General features: G+C 37.9%; 1 protein-coding gene across 1 annotated transcript in view; it reads right to left on the reverse strand.

The window, feature by feature from the left end:
• WDFY4 (WDFY family member 4) overlaps positions 1 to 22,714 on the reverse strand; it is a gene marked incomplete in the record, with an annotated part of 362,592 nt that overhangs the window by 32,361 nt on the left and 307,517 nt on the right. Inside the window, 4 exon segments of the mRNA XM_074296119.1 lie at positions 1,263 to 1,475; positions 4,124 to 4,215; positions 9,598 to 9,751; positions 20,732 to 20,841. Of these exon segments, the coding sequence (XP_074152220.1) occupies positions 1,263 to 1,475; positions 4,124 to 4,215; positions 9,598 to 9,751; positions 20,732 to 20,841 (569 nt within the window).

The following is a 22,714-nucleotide window of genomic DNA, read 5'->3' on the forward strand; positions in this document are numbered from 1 at the left end:
ACTTGATCATTATTGATGTGAGATTGGAGCTTGGGATAATTTATTGAAGTCATCCACATAGAGATGAAAATAGACTCCATGGTAACTGAAGAGATCACTAAGAAATATAGTAAAAGAAAAAAAATACACTCACACATATACCCACATATTAATCTGGTTCTCTCCACTTACAGAATCATCACTCTAGGTCCTAATACCCTTTTGTCTAGACTGCTGCAACAGCCTCCTAATTGACCTACTCATATCTTGTCTCTATAACCTACAACCTAACCTTTACAAGATGTCGACTTGTTATTTTTAAAGCATAGTTCTGAGCATGTCTAGCCTGTAGACAAATTACTGAGTTCAACACTTAAAATGCTCTCAAATTTGCAGCTAACCTATTTATCAAAACTCACTATCCGTTACTCTTCTTCATAATATAGTTCCCACCCATAAAAATAGTGGCAATAATGATTTTAAAACATCCTTAAATAAATTATTTTTTCTTCCCACAGTAAAACTGAAACATTTCATGTGAATCCTTATGAATGTTTTTAAAAGTCATTAAAACCACAGATTTTGTTCAGCACACAAAATCTGATTTATATTGGCCCAGGCCTTATTTCTTTAAGCTGCTTATATTGCCTCCAAATTATTCCCACTTGATTCTATAACTCCCCGAATGCATATAATAAGAGATCATACAAGTTTCTCCATTAAATTTCTACCCACAAGGACTTTCAAGGAGCTTTTATCAATAGAATCCATGTAATTTATTTTTGGGCTTATCTTCCAGACTCATAAAGCTTGCCTGATTGTCTTTACCTTCCAGAGATTCTGTTTATAGATGATGATATTTAAGAATACAACATTTTTGAGATAGATCTAAATCTAGAGTACATAAGTGGAAGTGAATTGAATAAGTGCTCGCCTATGTTATACACAGATTAGGTCAGGTAAAAGAATAAATATACTCTTCCTTGGTGTGAAAAGGCGTGATAAAAATGGAGTCCTCCAGAATATCTGAAACTTCATCAGAAGATACAGAAGGCAAGATTGAAATATACCATCTTCCTCCCACTCTTTTCTGATGTTTGTGGTCCCAGTAGTTAGAAGTCATGATTGCTAGTAAGTAAAAGAAAATTGCAGACTCTAACATCTCCCTTGATCAGGTCATAGCATTACATGATCCAGTTTTCTTAACCTCTGAGGAAATCTCTCACCAAATTCTTGATACAGATGTGCTAATTTAAGAAGACAAAATAAAATGCATACTCCACCTGTTTAGGGATCTGCCCAAAGTTGCTGACAAATCCCAGGATGGTACTCTTAATGAGGGGATCGGTGACATTATGAAGGTCCATCTTGTCCCCGTAGAAGTAGGGGTGAAAGGTATTAACGGCCTCCACTGCTGCTGGTCCATGTTGCTTATACCCAAAAATCAAGTCTATCCAGTGGTGCAGGTTGGCACTAACAAAGTCACTTTCCAGAGCCTGAAACCATGATTTGGGAAACAGTGAACAGAATGCAGATCTGGTTGTTTACCCAGAATTCCCTGATGCATTTGTCATACTGATGCATCCTGGGGTCATTGATGTAAAGGTAGGAGGGACTTCAGGGGGCCAAGTGCTCTAATCCCCTCTATTTGCCGAGGAGACCTAGAGACATTAGTAATTGGTTCAAAGATTTGACTTCATTTCATTCCAAACATTTCATATGTGACACAATTTGGTGGAAAGAATACAGTGGATTTGGAGAGAGAGGACTTGGATTCAAATCCAGCTCTCATCAGGGTGACCTTAGAAAAGTCAGTTTGCTTTTCTGGTCTAACATTTCCTCATCTTAAACTGGAGGGTGGACCTCATGACCCGAGCAGTCTCTTCTGCTTCTATCATTGTGTGATCCCACACATTTGAGCATGCTTGCTTTGGTCACTCAGAACAAGCCACATGGGATGATTCTGATGAGGGATTACACCTCTGCCCAGAATGGGAGCCACACAGGCTAGCATATTAATTACCCATCGAGTTCTCTAATTCCTGCCATCCAGAAAAAGCACGTGATGGCTCTCCACCCCTCTATGTTTCATCTACTTTATAAAATAATCATTATAAGATCAAGGCAGGAATGTAAATGTATAAGGGACGCTTGGGCCTCTGACATGAATTCAAGGGCCTTGGCCAAAAAAATGGTGACCGTAAGAAGAGTTTGGAGTAGCTCCTATATAGTGCCACTTAAAAAAGAGATGTGCCTAAGTGCACAAATGCCCCAAACCAGGTAGCTTGGACAGACTTCCAAGATGTCCCAGGGCCCACATCTTGATGCATACCTGAGAAAATCTCCCACTGCTGCTATTTAGGCTCATTTGCTATATAAGTGGCGTAGTGGCTAGTACCAGGGCTGCAGTCAGGAAAATTTATCCTTCTGCATTCAAGTCTGGCCTCACACTTACTAGCTAGGTGACCCTGTGAAAATCACCTAACCCTGTTTGCCTCAGTCTCCTCATCTGGACAGTGAGCTGAGGAAGGAAATGACAAGCCTTTTTAGTATCTTTGCCAAGAAAACCTCAAATAGGGTCAGGAAGAGTAAGAGTTGAAAACAATTGAACCACACTAAGCTATGGAACAGTGGGCATTTTCAACAGCATGAAGGCAGGATTCTAACATGGGTTAGTCAACAATTAAATATTTATCGTAGGTAGTGAAACAGCCAAATGAAAACTACGCAGAACCGGTCATTCTACCATTTAATCATATTCCTAAAATAATTTCTATGGACAATAGAGGTGGTAAAGGTACAGGAATCAGCACCTTAGCTTTACTTCATTTCATTTAAAAACCGCCCATGTGTGGTAGGTAGAGAAGAGCACCATTTGTGGGACTCAGAGAAATCCTTCCAACCAGGTAGGAATGGGGCACAAGATTAGTTGATGAAAGGGGAGAATATAAGGAAATGATGGTATCCTGGGCAGATTAATGCAAATATAACCCTGAGAGAGATCTCAGAAGGCCATCTAGTTATCTAGTTATTTTAAAGAGGTGAAAAAAAGGAGACCTGGGGTGGGGGAAGGGCTCGATAATGAGCCAAAGTTCATAAAAGTCATAGCAGCAAAGGCAGGTTTTGAACCCAGTTCTCTCACTCCAGAGCTATTTCTATTGTATTATGCTGTCTCCTAAGCACTTCCATGGATCAGTAAGAAGATGCTATTGGGGGGCTCGGGGAGAGAAGGGGATAAAGACGAAGGAACTGAAGACTAATTTTTATTCCACCTTTTTCCTTGTGCTCACCAAGAGATACAGTGCCACCTATTCCAGGCCTGAAATTAGTTGACTTACAGGCATTGGGATAACGATGCAGCTCACAGGGCAGATTAGTAAAGCCCAGCCCAGCTGGTCTGAGTCATCCTGTCCAAAGCTGTAATTACTGTACAAGGTTAGACAAGCAGCAAACGTTCCAGGCTCTTGTCTGTTGTCCCCGATCCAGGAAGTTAAAGGGATTGGCCCTAAACCCAGTCTAATAAATAGGTAGGCTGGTGTGTGACTTGTTGTGTGAAAATGTCACGTAGAGCCATGCACCAAAGGCTCGGCAAGGGGAGGCAGGGCTTCCTGCTATAATTACCTTCTGTTCTGAGAAGAGAGAAGCGCTCTTGCCAATCGCAAGGGCCAGACCTTGCTACTTCAAGGTGTTTTAGCAACAGACCAGGGATCTATCATCCTCATCAGCTCCTACAGAAGATGAGTATTCTCCTTTTTGATCTGAGTAACTGCCCAGTACCCCGTTTCTATGGTAGGATCACCAGGAAGGGAAACTGAGCCTGAAGGGTTTATTTCTATCACTGTCACACAAAAAATTATAAGGCTGGTTGGTTCTTTCAGGGTTTACCTTAGTAGTACCAAATCCCTTTCCTTGAGGAGTTTAGGGTCTGGTCCTTCTCACTGACTCTAGGACACAGAAAAGCCTGTAAGATGATTATTTCTTAAAATCTATTTTACTTGGAAGCCTGTTTGCGCAATCAGGTTGAAGCTTGATTTTGATAGGAAAAAAAAAAAAAACAACAACTGGTTTCAATAGCTTCATTACTAAATAAAACAATGTAGATGGGAATGGGGGATAGAAAATTTGGTTTCAAGTGGATACTCACCCGCCTGTGCAGGCTGATAAATTTCTGAGGGTCTCCCTCAGCCCATGGTGGGAGAAGGACATCATCTAGGATAGTTCCATCCTGCATGCGGCCTGCAAAGATTTAAAGGTAGGAAATTTAGTCTGAATTAATTTGAGGGTTAATCATATTGAAAAAGAATTCTGCTATTGTCTATAGTTTTATTCACTCATCAAATATCCAAGGGGTGCCCAATGACAGGCGGCTTGGTAGAGTGGCTTGAGAACTGGTCTTCAAGCTAAGTAAGATCTGTCTTCCTGGCTCAGCTTTACCACAGACTGGCTCTGGGTTAGTCACACAATCTCTCAGAAGGGTAGGAAACCCTCCAAAGCTGTAAGTTGTAGAGAAAGGAGTAACTTGCATTTTTGGAGGGTGTTTCCTTACCTCCTCCTCCAAATATTCCTTATGTCAGTGAACTCTGATCAATGCAATGGACACATATGACTTCCAAGGACACGATATCACGAATTTCCATCTCCTGACAGAGAGATGAAAGACTAAACATGGAGAATAAAGCATGCATTTTTGGATGTGGCCAATGTACTTTACTGAATACTTTCATGAAGTCTCAGTTTTGTTTTTGTTTTTGTTTTTGTTTTTGTTTTCATAATGTATGGGGAGAGTACAGGGAAAGAAAATAAATATTAATTTTTCAAATGTTTAGTTTAAAAAACACAGATCTAGTCCATATCTTTATCCTCTGTATAATATATTCTTTAGAACTATATAAGATTGTTATCCATAGCCATTGTAATTAAATTTACATTATATGGGCAATTGGGCAGCACAGTGCATAAAGCACTGGATTTGTAGTCAGGAAGACCTTAGTTTAAATTCTGTCTCAGCCACTTATAAGTTGCACGACCCTGGCAAATCACTTAACTTCTGTCTGTCTTGTTTTCCTCATCTGTAAAAGGAGGAATAGTAATAACATCTATTTTCTAAGTTGTTATAAGGATCAAATGAGATTGAAAACTATACAGAAATATCCCTATGCATGTGTGTGTGTGTGTATATAGTTTTTAATCTACATGTATATGTGTGTGAATGTTTGCACACACACATTTTAATATACATATATGCACACATATACACAGCACTTTAAAACAACAATAACTTCCACTGAAGTCCTTCTCTGACTCCTGATTTTGATGTGTAGGGGACACTGAATGCTTGAAGGCTGAAGAATTGAAGATTTATGGAAGCTTGGCACTAGGGCTCATTATTGAGGAGCAGGGTTAGAGGAAGATCTTAGCTACTTAATGAGAAAGTACAAAATGTATTCTTCTGCCAGCAAAACCCATGGATTTTAAGAGATGGATAAAGATTCTCTTTTAACATTATGTACTGAAGATATAGTTTCCACAGGGAAGACTGGTCCAAAAAAGGACAAGGATGATGACACAGTGATGACAACTATTATTAATGGAAACAATATAAATAATAGCTAATAAATAGATAAGCTTTAGGGGTCTACAAAATGACATATAGATTAAAATATAATACATATGCATATGTTATAATATTATATAAAATTTCATTTGATCCTCACAAAACCCTGTAAGATCAGTGTCATCATTGTTATCATTATCCCCATTTTACAGATAAGTTCTAGTTGCTCATTCCTTTTAAGGTTACTTTTTTTGTCTGTTCTTTAAAGCTTTGAAAATGAGTATATATTAAAAATAAATTAAAGACATAATTATAGTAGGAACAATAAAAGCAGTCTTTAGAATGCATAACTTCCTTCATCTCCCAGGATCCCAAAGCACTTTATAAGTGTGACAAGTTTATTAGTAATTTTCTACTGAGATTAAAATTGGTGGCTCTTCAATGGTTCCTTGATAACACAGCAGGATGAGTTGGGTGGAAAGCCAAAGAAAACATAATGGATTTTGTACAAGGTAGAGTGCTGGAATTGGATTCAAGCTCTGACGGGCACCTTCAACATTTATTTAAGCACAAGCACTTTACTTCTGAGTCTCAGTTTACCTATTTGTAAAATGAGGGTAATATTTCCATTACAAAGTCCCTCAAGGTAGTTGTAAAAAAAAGCCCACGGTTAATCTTTAAGTGCAAGAGTGAATTAATAGTTATTTTTCAATAAAACTTTGCAAGATATGCACTCTATATGCAAGATACCATGCTTGGTGCTCGAGATATAAAGATAGAAAATAAGACCATCTTTGCTTTCAAATAGATTCCACTTTATTTAGCTGATATTGCATATATACAGATAACCATGAATAATATACCAACTAATAGAAATTAATTTCTAGATGGAGAAAGCAATGACAATTGGGGGGGGTCAGGTAAGTCTTTTGAAGGAGGTGAAATCTGAGTGGTGCTTTGGAGGAAGCTAGGATTGCTATGAGGCAATGATAAACACAATCCATATATGAAAAGAAAGGAATGGGGTATCTATGCAAAGGCACCAAGTCACATGGGAGAAGTTAGTAGGTCAGTTTGACAGGAATGGACAATGGAAGCTTGAACGAAAAGACTGAAAAAAGGCTCCTGAGAGATGTATTGTGGAAGCTTCTGGATAGCAGACAAAAGAGTGAATCTCTCTGGTACTTTATCAGTCCACTCTTTTATGTCTTAAATAGAAAACTGTTTCCTTAAGACTCAAAGGCTTCTTAAAAGGCACTATCCTCTTAACAATTAATCCTGTTGTTTAAATCTGATTTCCTCAACTTGAGGATAGTCTAAGGGTATAAATAATGCAAATAGTGAAGTCTTGTTCAATAATGTTTCTCTAATAAAGAAGGCTAAGACTCTTGTTAAGGAAAATAAAAATACTATTGCACAGGTCAGAGCTTCTCCTTCTGCCTCTGCTCTGGTTGGCTTAACCTTCCTTTGATTGTGTCTCATAGCAAGGCAAGACACAATGCAAATAGCACTGGATTTGGACTCAAATCCTACTTCCACTTGGGTTAGTAAGCTAGTAAGTCTCAGAGGCTGAATTTGAACTCATGTCCTTCTTGACTCTATCCACTGCACTACCCAGCTGCCCCTTTAAATGTTTCTTTTAAACTCTTAGTGCTTTGGCTGCAAATTCGAATTCTTTAGTTTATGGAATGCTGCTGCTTTGGATGTATATTAGTCAATCTCTTCCATGGTGATTCCAAAAGATGGAGCTTTTCTGCCCTCTGGAATTCCTTAAAGTAACTCCTGGTTACCCTCTGGTACAGCTTAGTCATGATAGGGTTGAAGATCTCCAGTCTTTCTGCTGATATTCAAATTCCTCCTTTTCAGCAGCCTGTTTCTTTCCAGCTGATTATTTCATTATATTTGTCAAGGATTTTTTGCTTCTCTTCATCACCAGTTTTGTCTTGGAGTTTCTCATCCTTGATGGCAGTCAACATGTTGAAATTTCTGGAAATCCTAGGAAACTCTAGAAAAATGTCCTTTCTGCTTCTCACCTGTAGTGTTACTCTCTCGGTCTCCCGGACCATACACTCAATGTCTTTTTTGCTCAGACATCCTTTGCCACTGGAGAAGGTATGTTCTTCTTGCCTATGTTCTTATCCATAGCAGAAACATTGAGGATGCTATTTGCATCAATATCAAATGTTACTTCAGTCTGAGGGACACCCCTGGGAGAAGTGGGATTCCTCGGAACTCAAACGGACCAATCTTGTCATAGCCTTTGTCACTGCTTTCTCTTTATAAACCCGGATAAGTGCACCAGGCTGGTGGTTGGAGCAGGCAGTAAGAGTCCGGGTCAGCTTGGTGAGAATGGTGGTTTTGTCTTGGATCAGAAATGCCATAGCTCCTGCAGCGGTTCTAATCCCAAGGGAAGGAGGAGTAATATTCCACAGCAAAAGTCCGGCCATTCTCGGATTTATCTCCAGACCACATGGCCGCCTGGACCACTGCACGACAGAACTGATGCTCTGAGGAAACTCCTCACCATTGAAGAAGTCCGGCAGAAGTCTTTGGCCTTGGGGGATTCAGGGGAGCCACCCCCAAAATGAGAACATGACTGATTTGTGTAGTGCAGTGTAGAGTCTCTTAGAGCCTTTCCACGGGGTCCAGCATGTCACGGAAGAGGTCAGCCTTCGGCTCTTCAAAATGAGAAGAGAAGTGTGGACGTGGATACCTTCAAGGAGGGCGTCTATCTCAGTACCGGCGTGGGTACTGGAAGAGAGATTCAGCCTTTTGCTTGCGAGGGGTACACAGGTGCCAGACAGCCGTTTGCTCTCCTTGATGTCTCTCTTCTGCTTTCACATGAATTCAGTGACGAAATGTCAAACTTCTCCCCACCAGAGTTGGTGTTCCCAATTGGGGACTCGAATTCAAAGACTAAAGTTTCTCTTTTTCACATTTCTCTCAGCAGCAACCGTTTTGCCCACACCATAAGCAATAGCAACAGCAGCTGGCTCATTGATGACTTATTATACAATGATACCAGTGATGGTTCCAGCACCTTTTGGGCCTGAAAAATTGAAATGGGCTAGTACTGTAATGATGGCATTTATGGTAGCCTTCCCAAGGTAAGCATCAGCAATTTCTTTCATGTTGAGCAAGAAGATAATTCTGAATAGAAATTGCTGGTCTCCCCTTTGTACTGCCTTTAGATCTTAAGCTTGCCTGCATCATTCACTACCACAAAAGGCCAGGGATTCATGTCTGACTGTGCAATCTTACCATCAGATCTAGGGCTAATCAGGCATTTTGCATCAAAGACTGTGTTGGGGTTCCTTACAACTTGATTTTCTGTAGCATTACTGATTGACCATTCTGTGTCAGTGAAGCCTGGGACAGAGCTGTTTCTTGGTCCTTAGCAGTGATCTCTACTTTTTCCATGCTGGAAAAATCCCAGATGGGAATAAGTGGTCCCAGACCAGTGCAGGTCTTTTGAATGGGGACATTGGGGGTCACAGTTGACCTCTGTGGAATAAGAAGAGCTGCCGTTTCCCCAAGAAACACTATTCTACTATTTAAAATGTGCTTATCCCAGAAGGGGAGTGATCTTATGACAACCCATGGCATTCTGTACCCTGATAAACAGAGGGATATGTGCAGAAATACTGGTGGCGCAGTGCTTCTGGAAATGGGGAAAGGAGAGGATCTGGCCACAGGAGAAGATGATGCTTTTAAAGGTGATCCTTCCCCAGGTGAAGTGTTATCACAAAAAGTTCCAGGAATTTACTCAAAGAAGATGTGCAGGTAAAACAGTGGAGAGTCCAATGGATACCTTTTTCACCAAAGGACCATCAGCATAAGTTGGAACTTAAAAACATTGAAATCATAGACAACTAGAGGGAGAGGACTTTTTATATTTATTCTGCCACCTAGTGACAGCCGCCTTTTGTGGGGAAGTGGTGGGAAGTTGCCTTGCTATTTACTCACTGGAAAGAACTTGAGAGTTAGTAAAAATTTCCATAGGTTAGTGCCATAAAAAAAGGAAGAGTTAACATTCTGTTTCCCACTGACTTCTGCTAACTCACCAAATTCAACATCATTGCAGTTGGTTAAAAATTCGGGCAAGTAGAAGAATTCTGGAATCAGTTCCCTGACATCACTCATGTTCTCACTGGATGCCGACTCCCACGTGTTTTTCACGCTGTGGAACATCCTGTCAGCCACGTCAAAGCTTCCACCCTACAAAAAGGGAAAAAAACACAGAAAAGTGGGTGTTTCATTTGGAATCTGAGGATACTTTATGCCATGTAAAGTTCTATAGTCAACATCCACTCAATGCAGAAGGCACTTAGTAAATAGTAAAATAAATCTTTTATTTTTTAAACAGTCTTGAGAAGGGATATTGGAACATGAGAAATGACCCCTGGCCATAAGATGTTTAACCTTCAAGATAGAAGATCAGATACAATGGAAAGAACTCTATATTTGGATTCAGAGGCCCTGGAACCAAATCTTGTTACTAAAGTCAACCTGTACGGCCCTGAGCAAGTCTTTTTACCTTTCAGATAAGGTAAAATGAAAAATGAGGCAGGGCAGGTTGCATAATCTCTAAGCTTTTTTTTTTTTTTTTTCAGAATTTATGCTCACCAAGAAGATTAAAACAATTAAAATCTCCCATCTTCTCCACCACCTTGCTGCCCCCAACAACTCAAATCCTTCTAAGCAAACAAGAGTATAGCACTTGGAGAGGACTTGTATTCAAATCCCAGCCCTCCCAATGTCAGCCTCTGTGATCTTGGGCAACATCATCTCAGATTCAGTTTCTTTATCTGTAAAATGAGGGTTTTGAACTCAACAGACTCAGTTCTAAATAAAAGATCTCATGATTCCAAGAGAAATGCCCCTGGCTGCTAAGAGGAGCCAAGGTGCATAAAGGACAGGACCTGGAGAAATGAAAAGTCCTGAATTTAAATTCAGCCTCAGATGCTTCCTAGATGTATGAACTTGCACTAGCCAATTAATTTGTGTCCGAGTCTTTTTTTCTTGACTGAAAAATGGGGATAATAACAGCATCTACTTTGCAGGTTTATTGTGAGAGTTAGATGAGATAATATTTGTAAGGGGCTTTGCATAGTTGTATTATTCAGTTATTTCAGTCATAAATGCCTTTGTAACTCCATTGGAGATTTTCTTGGCAAAGATATTAGAGTAGTTTGCCTTTCCTTCTCCCATTTTACAGATGAGGAAACTGAGGGAAACACGGTCAAATGAATGTCAGTCACACAGCTAGTAAATTCTATAGGTACCATATATATACTTATTTACTCCCTTTCCCCAACCAGGGCTATCTTCAAATAGGAAAATACCACTTAGAAAGGAAATTGAGCTTTCATTTAATACATCTTATTTTTTCTTCTTCTTCAGTTTGAGACCATAGTGAGATTTCTGAGTCTCTCTTCCAGAACACGGGGGTCACAGGGAGGCCTGATTGAGCCAGGGAGCCATCTCGGCCCAGTCTAACTCAGACATTGTTTTCACAAGGTCATCTTGTTTTTGATTGTCATCAGGTGGGGGCCCTTTGGAACCCAATTCAAATTGAAATTAAAACAAAATAAAGGAAACTATAAATAAATCAAAAGCTAACAAGTATCTCATTGAAGTATATTAACGGTTTGTAGATTTAATCTGCACAATGCAGAATGTGCCTGCCAGTGATTGATGCTTTTTCATCTTTCTTTTTTTTTTGCAGTTTTTATGAGTGCTGATGGTAATCTCCTGAGAAACAATATGATTTGGTAATAAAAAGATTACCTGTATTAAATAAAAATAATATATACATAGAAAATGCTGTTAGTGCTACAAATCTAGTTAAAGATATTACCACAAAGAAAAATGTTATTTTTTTCACAGCTGTCTAATGTATTTTAGCAAAAGTAATATCTTTAAAACTTAAACCTTTATTATTTATAAAGGAAGCAATAACTGATTTTCCTATTTCCTATATTAATAAATTTATTTGCATATATTTGTATCAAAATTAATGGGTTTTCTCACTTCTGGAATGCAAAAAGAAAAGAAAAACAACCTTGGAAGAAAAACCTGGAAAACAATCTACAGGCTCTTGATATATACTCTCTGGGCTTGTGGGTTCAACTAAACTCTCATGGTTGCTCAGGGTATGCCCCTGCTAGCTCCTTTTCCTTTGTAATGTGATTAGAATAAAGCAGGGAGCCTGGTGAGATTATTTTTGAAGAAATTACTTTCTACATCTATAGAGATGGATGGCATGCAAAGCAATGCAGCAAAATGTGACAATAAAATAGAAAAGGCTTATCCAGTCAAAGGTAGGAAAGAATGAACACAGTTCAATCTAAGAACCAGAGCTTCAAATCCAAGTTCTCCTAATTGTTACTACTCCTAACTTAGGCATTTTTTTTTATCTCTAGGTCTCAGTTTCCTCATATATTAGATGAATTGGCTACTTTTTCTTTAAAGTCTCTTCTTTAAAACTCAAGATCTGATGCTTTCTTGAATACTCATACAGTGCAAAAATCTTCCTCAATTTAAGAGAAGTTCATAAATTTAAGAAAATTAAGTTTCCCCTTGTAAACTCAATCTCATGAAGAATAAAACTTGGACCAAGCCTTTTAGCAATAAATCTTCCATTTTCTTCTGCCTCTTAACTCTCTAAACCTATGTTTGTGGGCCAGCATCAACTTGGAAATGATAACAATAAATTAAAAAAAATACTGTCTGGGTTTATTTCCTATTTATTCAAATTGACCTGTCTGGATCTACATTAAAATTTTTTAATGTTTTTTAGCCAGACATTAAACTGTTTCTGAGATTATTTACTGAGAAAGAAATAGAATCCAAAATTAAACAAGATAATTCTTAATCTAATTCACAGGAAGTTCAGAGAGTATGAGTCAAGTTTACTTATATATGTGGACACATGGACAACTAGAGACAAGCTATCATTCCTTCCTAGCGAATGTGGCCATATCTCTCCCATCTCTAGACAAATGTTCAGCAAGTATCTTTATCATTACAATAGAATGTGAACATTTCTATGGAGGATTATCAATTTAGAGCTGGAAGTGACTCCATAGGCTTTCTAATCCAATAGTCTCTTATTACAACTGAAGAAACTAAGACTAAATAGGTTAAATCTTTGTTATTATGTAGAACTCAGATTTTCTCCATGCTTTCTGACTTTAGAGTTGGTTTTTGTTTTTGTTTTTTTTTTTTCCTGTTGCACCATACATTCTTACTGATATTGATAAAGGTGTCTCAATGAACAGAGTACTGGGCCTGAAATCAGGAACATGAGTTCAAATCCAGCATCAAATACATCCCCTATCCCTGAATCTTCCACCTTTCTAACAGGAAGAAGGTATTTTACCATCTGTTAAATAGAACCTTGGATGGTAGAATTATTTGGAGAGTGAATGACTTTCTATTGTCATTTTGCTTATGTTACTAGTCTTTATATATATTATTATTGTAATTCATTAAATTCATTTATCTCTGTATCTGTCTTTTTTCCTTCCCTCCTTCTTTCCTTCCTTCCTTATTTGTCAAGTAGACAATAACACATGAATTTATTTGTATGAGATTATTTTCACTTGATAAGATTTTTTTGCAGTAATAAAATAACTATACATTACTTACCATATGCCAGGCACTGAACTAAGTGCTTTACAATTATTATCTAATTTGATCTTCATGACAATTAGGAGAGTTAGGTATTATTATCTCCACTTTACATATGAGAAAAATGATCAAGCGGAGACTAAATGCCTTGGCCAGGATCACACAACTAGTAACATTCTACTTAATAATTAAAAGATTTAACTTATTTAGTCTTAGTTTTTTCACTTAACTGTTTTACTTTGCTACAAGGGATAATATGTATGTATGTATAGGTATGTATATGCACATAGGAAAATGATTGTGAGATAACAAAAGTTATCAATAATTTTTATGTCATTACATGATTTTGAAGAGATTGCCAAGTGAGTATGTTTAATTTTGAAGAAAATTATGAATATGTTGGGGTGGGTAGTTGAATGTGAGAAGAGGTAGCCAAATGTGAATTGGCTCAGTGAAGGACGGAAGGGAATATAAGATATGAGAGAGGGGAAACTGGGGGAGTTTTGCCTGTCAGTATCTTTGTGATCATGAAAAGGACTAGAAAAATGGTGGAAAGGAAAGAGGAGACAGAAATTTATGTAAAGATTCATCAGAAACCTGGTTCTTATTTTTTCTTTCTTTTCTTTCTGTATTTTTAAAGTTTCCCTCCTGGCAAATAAAGATAAGAGTCAGCAAATCCTTCTCAAAATATAAACTCTTCTATTTGGCATTTAAGGCCCTGCAGTCTGGCTCCAACCTACCTTTCCAGACATTTCACATTACTCCCCCTTCTATACTCTTGTTTGAGCCAAACTGACTTGCTGTTCTCCACACACACCATTCCTTCTCCAGGTTCCCTGTTTTTGTCTCCCATGTCTGGAATGTCCTCCAGCCTCATCTTCATCTGTTGGTAAGCTCAAGTGTCCATCTCCCACAGAAGTATATCAGACTCTTCCTAATTTTTCACATTTGTTTGTGTTCTTCCCCAGTCCCCAAATTTACCTTGTATGTCTTCTACACTTACTTATGTTCACATGGCTCTGCTCTCCTTATCCTAACCCACCCAAAAGAATGGAAGATATTTAAAAACAAGATTGTTTCATTTTTGTCTTTACATTCTCAGTGCCTAATCCAGTGCCCAGAATATAGCAAGTTTTTTTTGTTTTATTTTTTAGTAAATGCTTATTAACTAAAATGAATTAAATTGTACCAATTCATCAATCGGATGAAGCTAGGTAGACCTCTGGATGGTATACTGGGCATGCTGACATCTTAAGTTCAAATGTCATTTCAAGCATCCACTAGGTCTATGATGTTGAGGAAGTCACTTAACAGTTTTCAGCCTATAAACATGAGAGGGTTCTGGGCTCTAAGATGTCTTTTAACTCTAAATCTATGATCCTATATCATTTTTCAAATCTATTGTTTATTTCTTTTTTATTATAGTAAGTTTATTTTTAATACATAATGCTTTATGAATCATGATGGAAAAGAAAAATCAGAGCAAAAGGGAAAACTATGGGAGAAATAAAAAAACAGAAAAAAGAAGTGAACATAACATGTTTTGATTTACCTTCGATGCTGATGGCATTTTCTTTCCAAAGTTTATTGGAATTGCTTTGGATCACTGAACTATTGAGAAGAACCAAACCTTTCATAGTTGATCACTGCACATTCTTACTGCTATTGTGCACAATGTATTTACCTGGTTCTGCTTTTGTTTCTTCACATATAACAATTTATTCAGCCATTTCTCAATTGATGGGCATCCACTCATTTTCTAATTCTCTGCTACTACAAAAAGAGCTGCTATAAACATTTTTGCACATGTGAGTCCTTTTCACTCCTTTATGATTTCCTTACAATAGAGACCTAGTGACGGCACTGCTGGGTCAAAGGATATGCCACATTTTAAAGCCTTTTGAGCATAGTTCCAGATTGCTCTCCAGAATGGTTGGATCATTTCACAACTCCACCAATAATGCGTTATTGTCCCAATTTTCTCACACACCCTCCAGCATTTATCATTATATTTTTCCTGTCATTTTAGCCAATCTGAGAGGTGTGAGGTGTTACCTTAGAGTTGTTTTAATTTTCATTTCTCTAATAAATAATGATTTAGAACATTTTTTGATATAACTATACATGACTTTAATTTCATCATCTGAAAATTGTTCACATCCTTTGACCATTTATCAATTGGGAAATGATTTGCATTCTTATAAATTTTACACAGTTCTTTATATATATTTTAGAAATGAGACCTTTATCAGAAACACTGGCTGTAAAGATTTCCCCCCAGATTTGTACTTTCCTTTTAATCTTGTTTCTGTAGTTGTTTGTGCAAAACCTTTTTTAATTTAATGAAATCAAAATTGTCCATTTTGCCTTTCATAATGTTCTCTAGTTCTTCTTTGGGGACTCCATCATGTTTTAAAATTATTTTATTTTTCCACAACTGCATGGAAAAGCCATTTTAACATTAGTTTTTAATGTTCAGTTTGAAATAACCTGTCTCCTTTGTTCCCCCTCTCTGAGATGGTAAGCAATTTGATATGAGTTATACATGTGCAACCACTAGGTTCCATCATTGAAGCAAATATTCTATAAAAGAAAAACAGGTTTAAAAGTTGGGATTTCTAGTAAATCTTAGAACTTCTTCATTTCTTTTGTCTTTAAGCCTTTTTTAGATTTCCAGTTTTCATCACCATCATCACCATCATCTTCATCACTTCTACAGTGCTTTAAGGCTTATAGTATTTCATATGTTAACTCTCATTTAATTATCTCCCTTGTGCAATAAAATATTTGGACAAATTTCTCTTCTTGTGAGGAAAGGAGTGCTATTTCTCTGCAGTTCCACCCAGAATTCACAGTTAGGTTACAAATGCTTCCCCCTGACCACAGGGGAAATTAATCCCAACACCTGGTTCCGTTCATGAGGGGGATCTGCCTTCTCAGCATTGAGAAACTGAATTAGAAAGGCTTCATGTTGGGCCAAATCACAGTTGGCCAATGAATGGTGGAATCTGGCACAAAACCAAGGAACTCTTCCACTAACAACTGCACCTCTTTAGAAAAAAGTCTGGCTTTCTGAAATGCCAAGCCCTGTTGGTGTCCCACAGATGTGGAGCTTGTATTGAAATAACCAGCCGATGCTGTTGCTGATTTCAACTAGTTGTTATTTTATGAGTATCATAACCTCTCCCCAATCACTCTCCACTACAGTTAACATATGGCTTGAAAGAAAATCAGTCATAACCTTGCCTCAGGTGGTTCAGAAAGTCCTTCCCAACTGTTTGTAATAATGAATTTCGCAGGGTGTGTGATTTAATTAACACAGTACTTTATTTGCATTAGCCTATTAAACACAAAGTCATGCTGGAGTGAGCAGGGGCAGAGTCAGTGACAAAAACTGGTTGCTTTGCCTCTGATTACAAGACTAGATTCTTGCAGACAGTGTGGTCAAGAAATCCTGAAGTCCACAAATTGGACTTCTGAAACTGACCAAATAACCTCAGGACAGAAAACACATCCCTATCCTGTCTTCATGATATTTTCTTGGGCATGGCAATACACTGGCCCTGGCAGTTGAAGGTTGTTCAGAAGCCTTGAGGATCAATGTTGAACCTTCCTCTCTCCCTCCATAGACCTCTCCCCATCCACTGATACGCTGAATAACTACATTTTCCAATAGTTAGCATATTCCACCTCCCTCTTAATATCAGTGACTAGTCCCTTCATCCCTAAACCCTAAATGCCAAAAATAAACTTCATTTCCCAACTGTAGTTTCCACCAAGAATTTGATGACTCAGGAAGAGAGAAGAGATTAATGACCTACAATTCTGCCTCACTTAAAACAAATTCAGCTGCAACTAAAGATATCACCCATGGAGTCATTGGTCCTCTGAAAATGAAGGATGAACAAAAACAACAATTCTGACCCACCTTAGCCTAACCCTTCCAATGTCCCCATCCACATCAGTTCACCACAACCACTGTGCGCACTGGAACCCATGCTCCATAGTGAACACCCTTCCTTTTATTTTGTCACTTCCTTTCTTGTTCTATCCATCTTCTAATTTACTCAGATTTGGTTGCCTCCAAAGAGTACTGTATTCCTGGACACCCTTTCCAGTATCAGATGCATTTCTGCTTATACCCCCTTAACTGACTGACATTCCAAAGACTTTTTCTACTGCTTTCATTCAACAACCTCCTAAACTGAGGTTAACAAAATCCAAATTTATCATCCAATACAGATTCTTATAACCATTAACTACTAATCTCCCATCTTACCCAGGATGTTATCCCTATTTTCTGAGTTCAGTGATTGGTTTACTATCTTACTTTCTACCTCAATTCCTGTCCTACTGCAGCAGGACACCATTGAAATAACCTTTCCATCCCAGGGCATTCTCCACATAGCTGCCAAAGAAATTTTCATTAAATATAGGTCTTAACTATCTTTCCTCCTATTCAATAAGCTGCGATGACTCTCTGTTACCTTTAGGATCAAATATAAACTCCTCTGTTTGACATCTAAAGTTCTTCACTCTGACTTTCTCCTATCCTTACAATTTTTAAATATACTTCTCCTTTCCATGTTCTTTATTCTATCTACACTGGTTCTTATTCTGTACATCAGAAGTTTCCTATCTCACCTTTGACTGTACTTCATGCCTAGAATGCTCTTTCTCCTCGCTTCTGCCTTTCAGACTCCCTAGTCCAATGGACAAAGGCCAATGCCTTTTCCTGTCCCTAGAGGAGCATATTTTATATATATATATATATATATATATATATACACATATATATATATATATATATATATATATATTTTATCTATGTTGTTTCACCCATTAAAATGTAATCTCCTTAAAGACGCGATTTTTGCTGTACCTCTAGTGCTTAACAGAATGATCCACATATAATAAGAATTAAACAAATGCTTATTGATTGGTTGATTGATTAATTAAAATAAAGATAGAAAAACAGTTTGGAGTCTGATTAGAAAAGGCTTTCTGGGTCAGCCCTTCAGTTTAGATTCAGTCTGAGGATAGGTCTGAGAGATTCATTTCGGAGCAATATGAACAAACTTTAATTTTTTCCCAGATTATCTCTAAAGTAAAGCATGCTAGGTCAAAGTTCTTTCTGTGACTGCTTCAGGGTAGACTGAGGGGATTACACACAGAGATGGCTTTTCAGAAGCAGTATTGAGTACAAGAAAGGAGGAATTCTCTCTACTTCCCTCCATACCATGTTCTTTAATGTCCAGTTGTATTCGACATTCTTCTTACAAATGATAGCCAAATTCTTTAATAGCATCATGCCTTTAAGGGGGAAGGTGATCTACCAGGGATGTGAAATATTTACTGCTTGTAGCTCATAAAGAAAACATTTTCTAAAACATTGTGAGTTACTTGACCGAAAAGTCGCAACTGAATCCATTGCCATTGTTCTCATCAACAACCACTCCTGCCACCATCATTTCTTGGGCATTGATGAACATCTGGAAAGAATTACTGGCATGGGCTATAGCTTAGGGATTATTAATTCTCAAAACCAAACTTGCTTAAAATGCTTGTTGCCTTGGAGAGACTCCTGGGAAGCATATTTATTATTTTTGAGTGGATTTCTAGGGAGTGAAGAGTTATACAATGTCTAGACAAATCATTTGGTCAAGTGAATAGATGATTGTGCCAAAGGGAAAATACTCAAAGGATTCTACTCCTTATCTTGAGAAAGGAACTCAGCCTTTTTCTTCTCATCTCCTTCCCATCTCACGCTGGAGTCTTGATCACAAAGGAAGATTTACAGTTTTAAACATTGAAAACTATCAGTAATAACTATATTTGTTGCTTGTAATTTGATAGGTTAGCAGGGAAAAGCAGACCTTAATGGATTAGGATGGATCACAATAAATAAAATACAATCAGGCAGATTTTTCTCTGACAAGACAGGTTCAAAGCTCTGCTTTGAAATCTTATCACTTTGTTATTTGTTTCAAATAGTTTCCCTTAATGTTTAAGGCTAAAGTCTGAGTTTCTGCAATATAAATAGAATAGATAAGATAAATTTATTATATCTTGTTTTGGAAAAATAAAAAGCTGTAATACATGAATCAGAAACTCAAAACAAGGACATAATATTCATAGCAAGAGCAAATGCACAGACAGTTGTCCCTCACTGCAGCATGTACCGACAGCTTGTGAAAATAGAGGACAGTTTAAGGCCCAAATGTATCCACAATCAGATCCAATAGGTAAGTTGGATTCTGAGCCAGCTCAGTATAGGTCTAATTTGAAGTGAAGTCAGGGGATTCAGAGCAACTTAGGAAAGTTCAACTGGTAATTCTGCTATTTAGAACTATTCCATAGTTCTCCATTGCCTATGAAATAAAATCCATACTCCTTGGTTTTAATTTTCAATGACCTCAAAAACAAACTGGCTTTATTTTTAGCTTTTTGTCTAGCCACTCCTCTACCTCTAGCTCCTAAGCGTAGGTCCATCAGACAAGCCTTCTACCATCCTGCAGGCTATAGTTTCTAACTAGAATGCCCTCTTCTTCTCTCTCTGGCTGTTAAAATAACATATTATCGGAGTTAGGGGCATAAAACCTCTCCGATCTGAAAACTATACATAATTTTTTTTTTGGCCCTCCCAGAGAAGTCTGACTTTTTTCGTTTTCTCTTACGGGGTGTTTACAATACCTTATTTGTAAAATTTGGGTTAAGTTTTTAGTCATAGGCTCTGTATTGTTTGTGGCTTCTCCAAACCTCCCCAATAATTCCCCTTGAATTTCCTATGCCAATCTGTGATATAGCTAAGCTATGATGGAGAAAACCACAATGTGGAAGGGGTAATTGTACTCATCCTTTAAGAGTCAGTTTATATGGCATCTCCTCCAAGAAGCCAATCCCAGTCTCGCTGTTGCTGTTGTTCAGATGTTCGGTCATGTCCAACTCCATGTGATCCCATGGACTTTTGTCCATGGTGTTTTCTTGGCAAAGGTCCTGGAATAGTCTGCCTTTCCTTTCTCCCTTGTGTCCCCATTTTGCAGATGAGGAACTGAGGCAAATAGGGCCCAGGAACACACAGCAAGTAAGTATCTGAGGCTAGATGTAAACTTCAGATTTTTCTGACTCCAAGCCTGATATTTTATCCACTGCATCATTTACTTAGTTAAAAATGACCTTTTATTTATTGAATACTTTGCATCATATTTTACCCCTCCTGTGGATTCCTTATGTCCTTATTTATATTAATTATCGGTGCAAAACACATATCATAATCTTCTTACTAGATTGCAATTTCCTTGAGGGCAAGGAACTATGTAATTTATCTCTGAATTTTCCCCAGCTCCTGGCAGTTCTTGCCCACAGAACATACTTAACAAATGCTTGCTGAATTTGTTAGATTGATTTTACCTCACACCTTATTTAGGATGAAGGCTCTACTTAAAGACATAATCTCCAGGGGTCACTTCTAGCACCAAACAATGTGATTTCCCACAGACATTTCCCTACTTTAAAAAAAATTGCACTTTACTATTAGTCTCTGAGGGATACATCTGTGTTTACCTGTAGAGAGCAGAAGGTTTGGGTAAATGGCTTCATTCGAACCAGGTAGGAGGCGATGATGATTGCAGAGGAGTAGTGAGTGCAGTAGTGACACTGGACTGAGAGGTCTCCTGTGAATGAGATTAAATGTAATTTTGCATTTAGGATTGCACAGATGGTGATAATACATGACATATGCAGCTGGCCATTAAGGAACAAAGAACATAAGGCAATGTTGAAAAAGTATCAGAAGATAACGAGGAGGAAGAAAATCACTATTAAATATCACTAGCTTCATATATTTAGACTGATGGTGCTGCCAATAAATTAACCCTTCCAATATGTTCAGTAATTCACACTCCTTCAGATCCTCCTCCCATTCCTATCATGTTCCTTCCTTCCAAGGTTCCTGTGAGGAAAGTGCTTTTTTCAGAACATCACATGTATTGCTAAGATAAAGTGACAGCAGTAGGTAATTAGAATGGTGGTGGCAGTTTGAGGATAAGGGAAGTAAGGATTCTGAGGAAAGGGAAAGAAAAAGAAGAGGAGAAGGAGGAAAAAGTGATGAAGACTAAGAGTGCTGAATATTAATGGAGCAAGAATAATTTTTTATGTGGAGCAATTGGAGCTCTCTGAGAAGAAGAATTATATCATTCTTTGCATTTATATCCCCACCACCTTTCTGGCACATAGTAGGTGTTTGTTCCACCCAGGTGTCTCAAGTCCCTGAGATTCCATCATTGATGAGGGTATGTGAGTGTTGGATTCAGAATCAGGAAATCTCAGTATAAGTCCTTGCTTCAATACTTAATATTTGTTTGATCTTTGGATAATTTATCATTTTTAGTCCTTAGATCCTTCACCTTTAGAAAGTTTGCGATTCCCTTTGTGGGAAGAAGTACAGCTGCCCTTGTCTATCTCATTTCTGTCCACCTATGGCCATGGTTGGAGGGATGGCATTTTTTTTCTTCTAAACAAGTGCTACTTGTTTCCCTGCCTCAAGGACTAGTTAAATACCCTTCTAGATATGAAAGCCTTCACCTAAGAACAGAATGAGCTAGAGCAAGAGAAGATTACAGACATCACTGATTTTTATAAACTATTTATTTTCTTGGATTGCTTTCTCTATGTTTGCTTAGGTCCTCCCATACCTAAACTCAGTAAGTAAATATAAGTAAACTAATCCTGTATTTACAAGGTACAATTACAGATAATTCCCAGAAATGGATTGTCGCTTATATGATTATAGCCCTAATACAGAGATTCCTTTTTAAATTTCTCAAAGGCTTGTGCTAGCTGGAAGAATTGAGGCTAGAGCTGATTACAAAGTTGGTACCATTAAAAGGGAGCCGATTAAGCTACAAAAATGACAGTTTAAGCTTAGGTTAAACTAAGAAAATAAAGACAGCCACCTCCTGACATCTGGACCACAGACATGATTCCAGGGAAAGCTGAGTTAGAGTCAAGATTATTTGGGATAAAGATAAGATAAAGGGAAACTTCTCATCCTAATTTCATGTCCAAAAGAGGAGGGAAGGGAAAAGAGATATATGTGTGTATAGTGTCTACCATGTGCTAGGCACTGAGCTAAACACTAATTTCTCATTTGTTCCTCACAATCACCCTGCGAGATCAGTGATGTTATTATTCCCGTGTGATAATTGTGATAGTGAGGCAGATAAACTGTGTGACTTGCCCAGAGTCACACAGCTTGTTTGTGTTTAAGTCTGGATTTGAATCCAGGTCTTTCTGACTTTAGATTCAGTGCTCTATGTACTGCTCCATCTAAATGCCAAAACAATCTTTTTCCTTTATCAGGAATTTGGAGTGGAGAGACCCAGTTAAAATCTTGGCTCTGCTATGGACTAGTGGTATGACTTTGATTGGAAAAGTCATTTAGCATCTTTTAAATTTTCTCATGAATAAAAATGAATGTGGTGGATGAGAAGATCTCAAGTCCCTTCAGATTGCAATCCCATTAACTATGCAATTTCTCCAAACTCT

Source organism: Sminthopsis crassicaudata, chromosome 2 (assembly GCF_048593235.1).
Source record: "Sminthopsis crassicaudata isolate SCR6 chromosome 2, ASM4859323v1, whole genome shotgun sequence".
Lineage (NCBI taxonomy): Eukaryota > Metazoa > Chordata > Mammalia > Dasyuromorphia > Dasyuridae > Sminthopsis > Sminthopsis crassicaudata.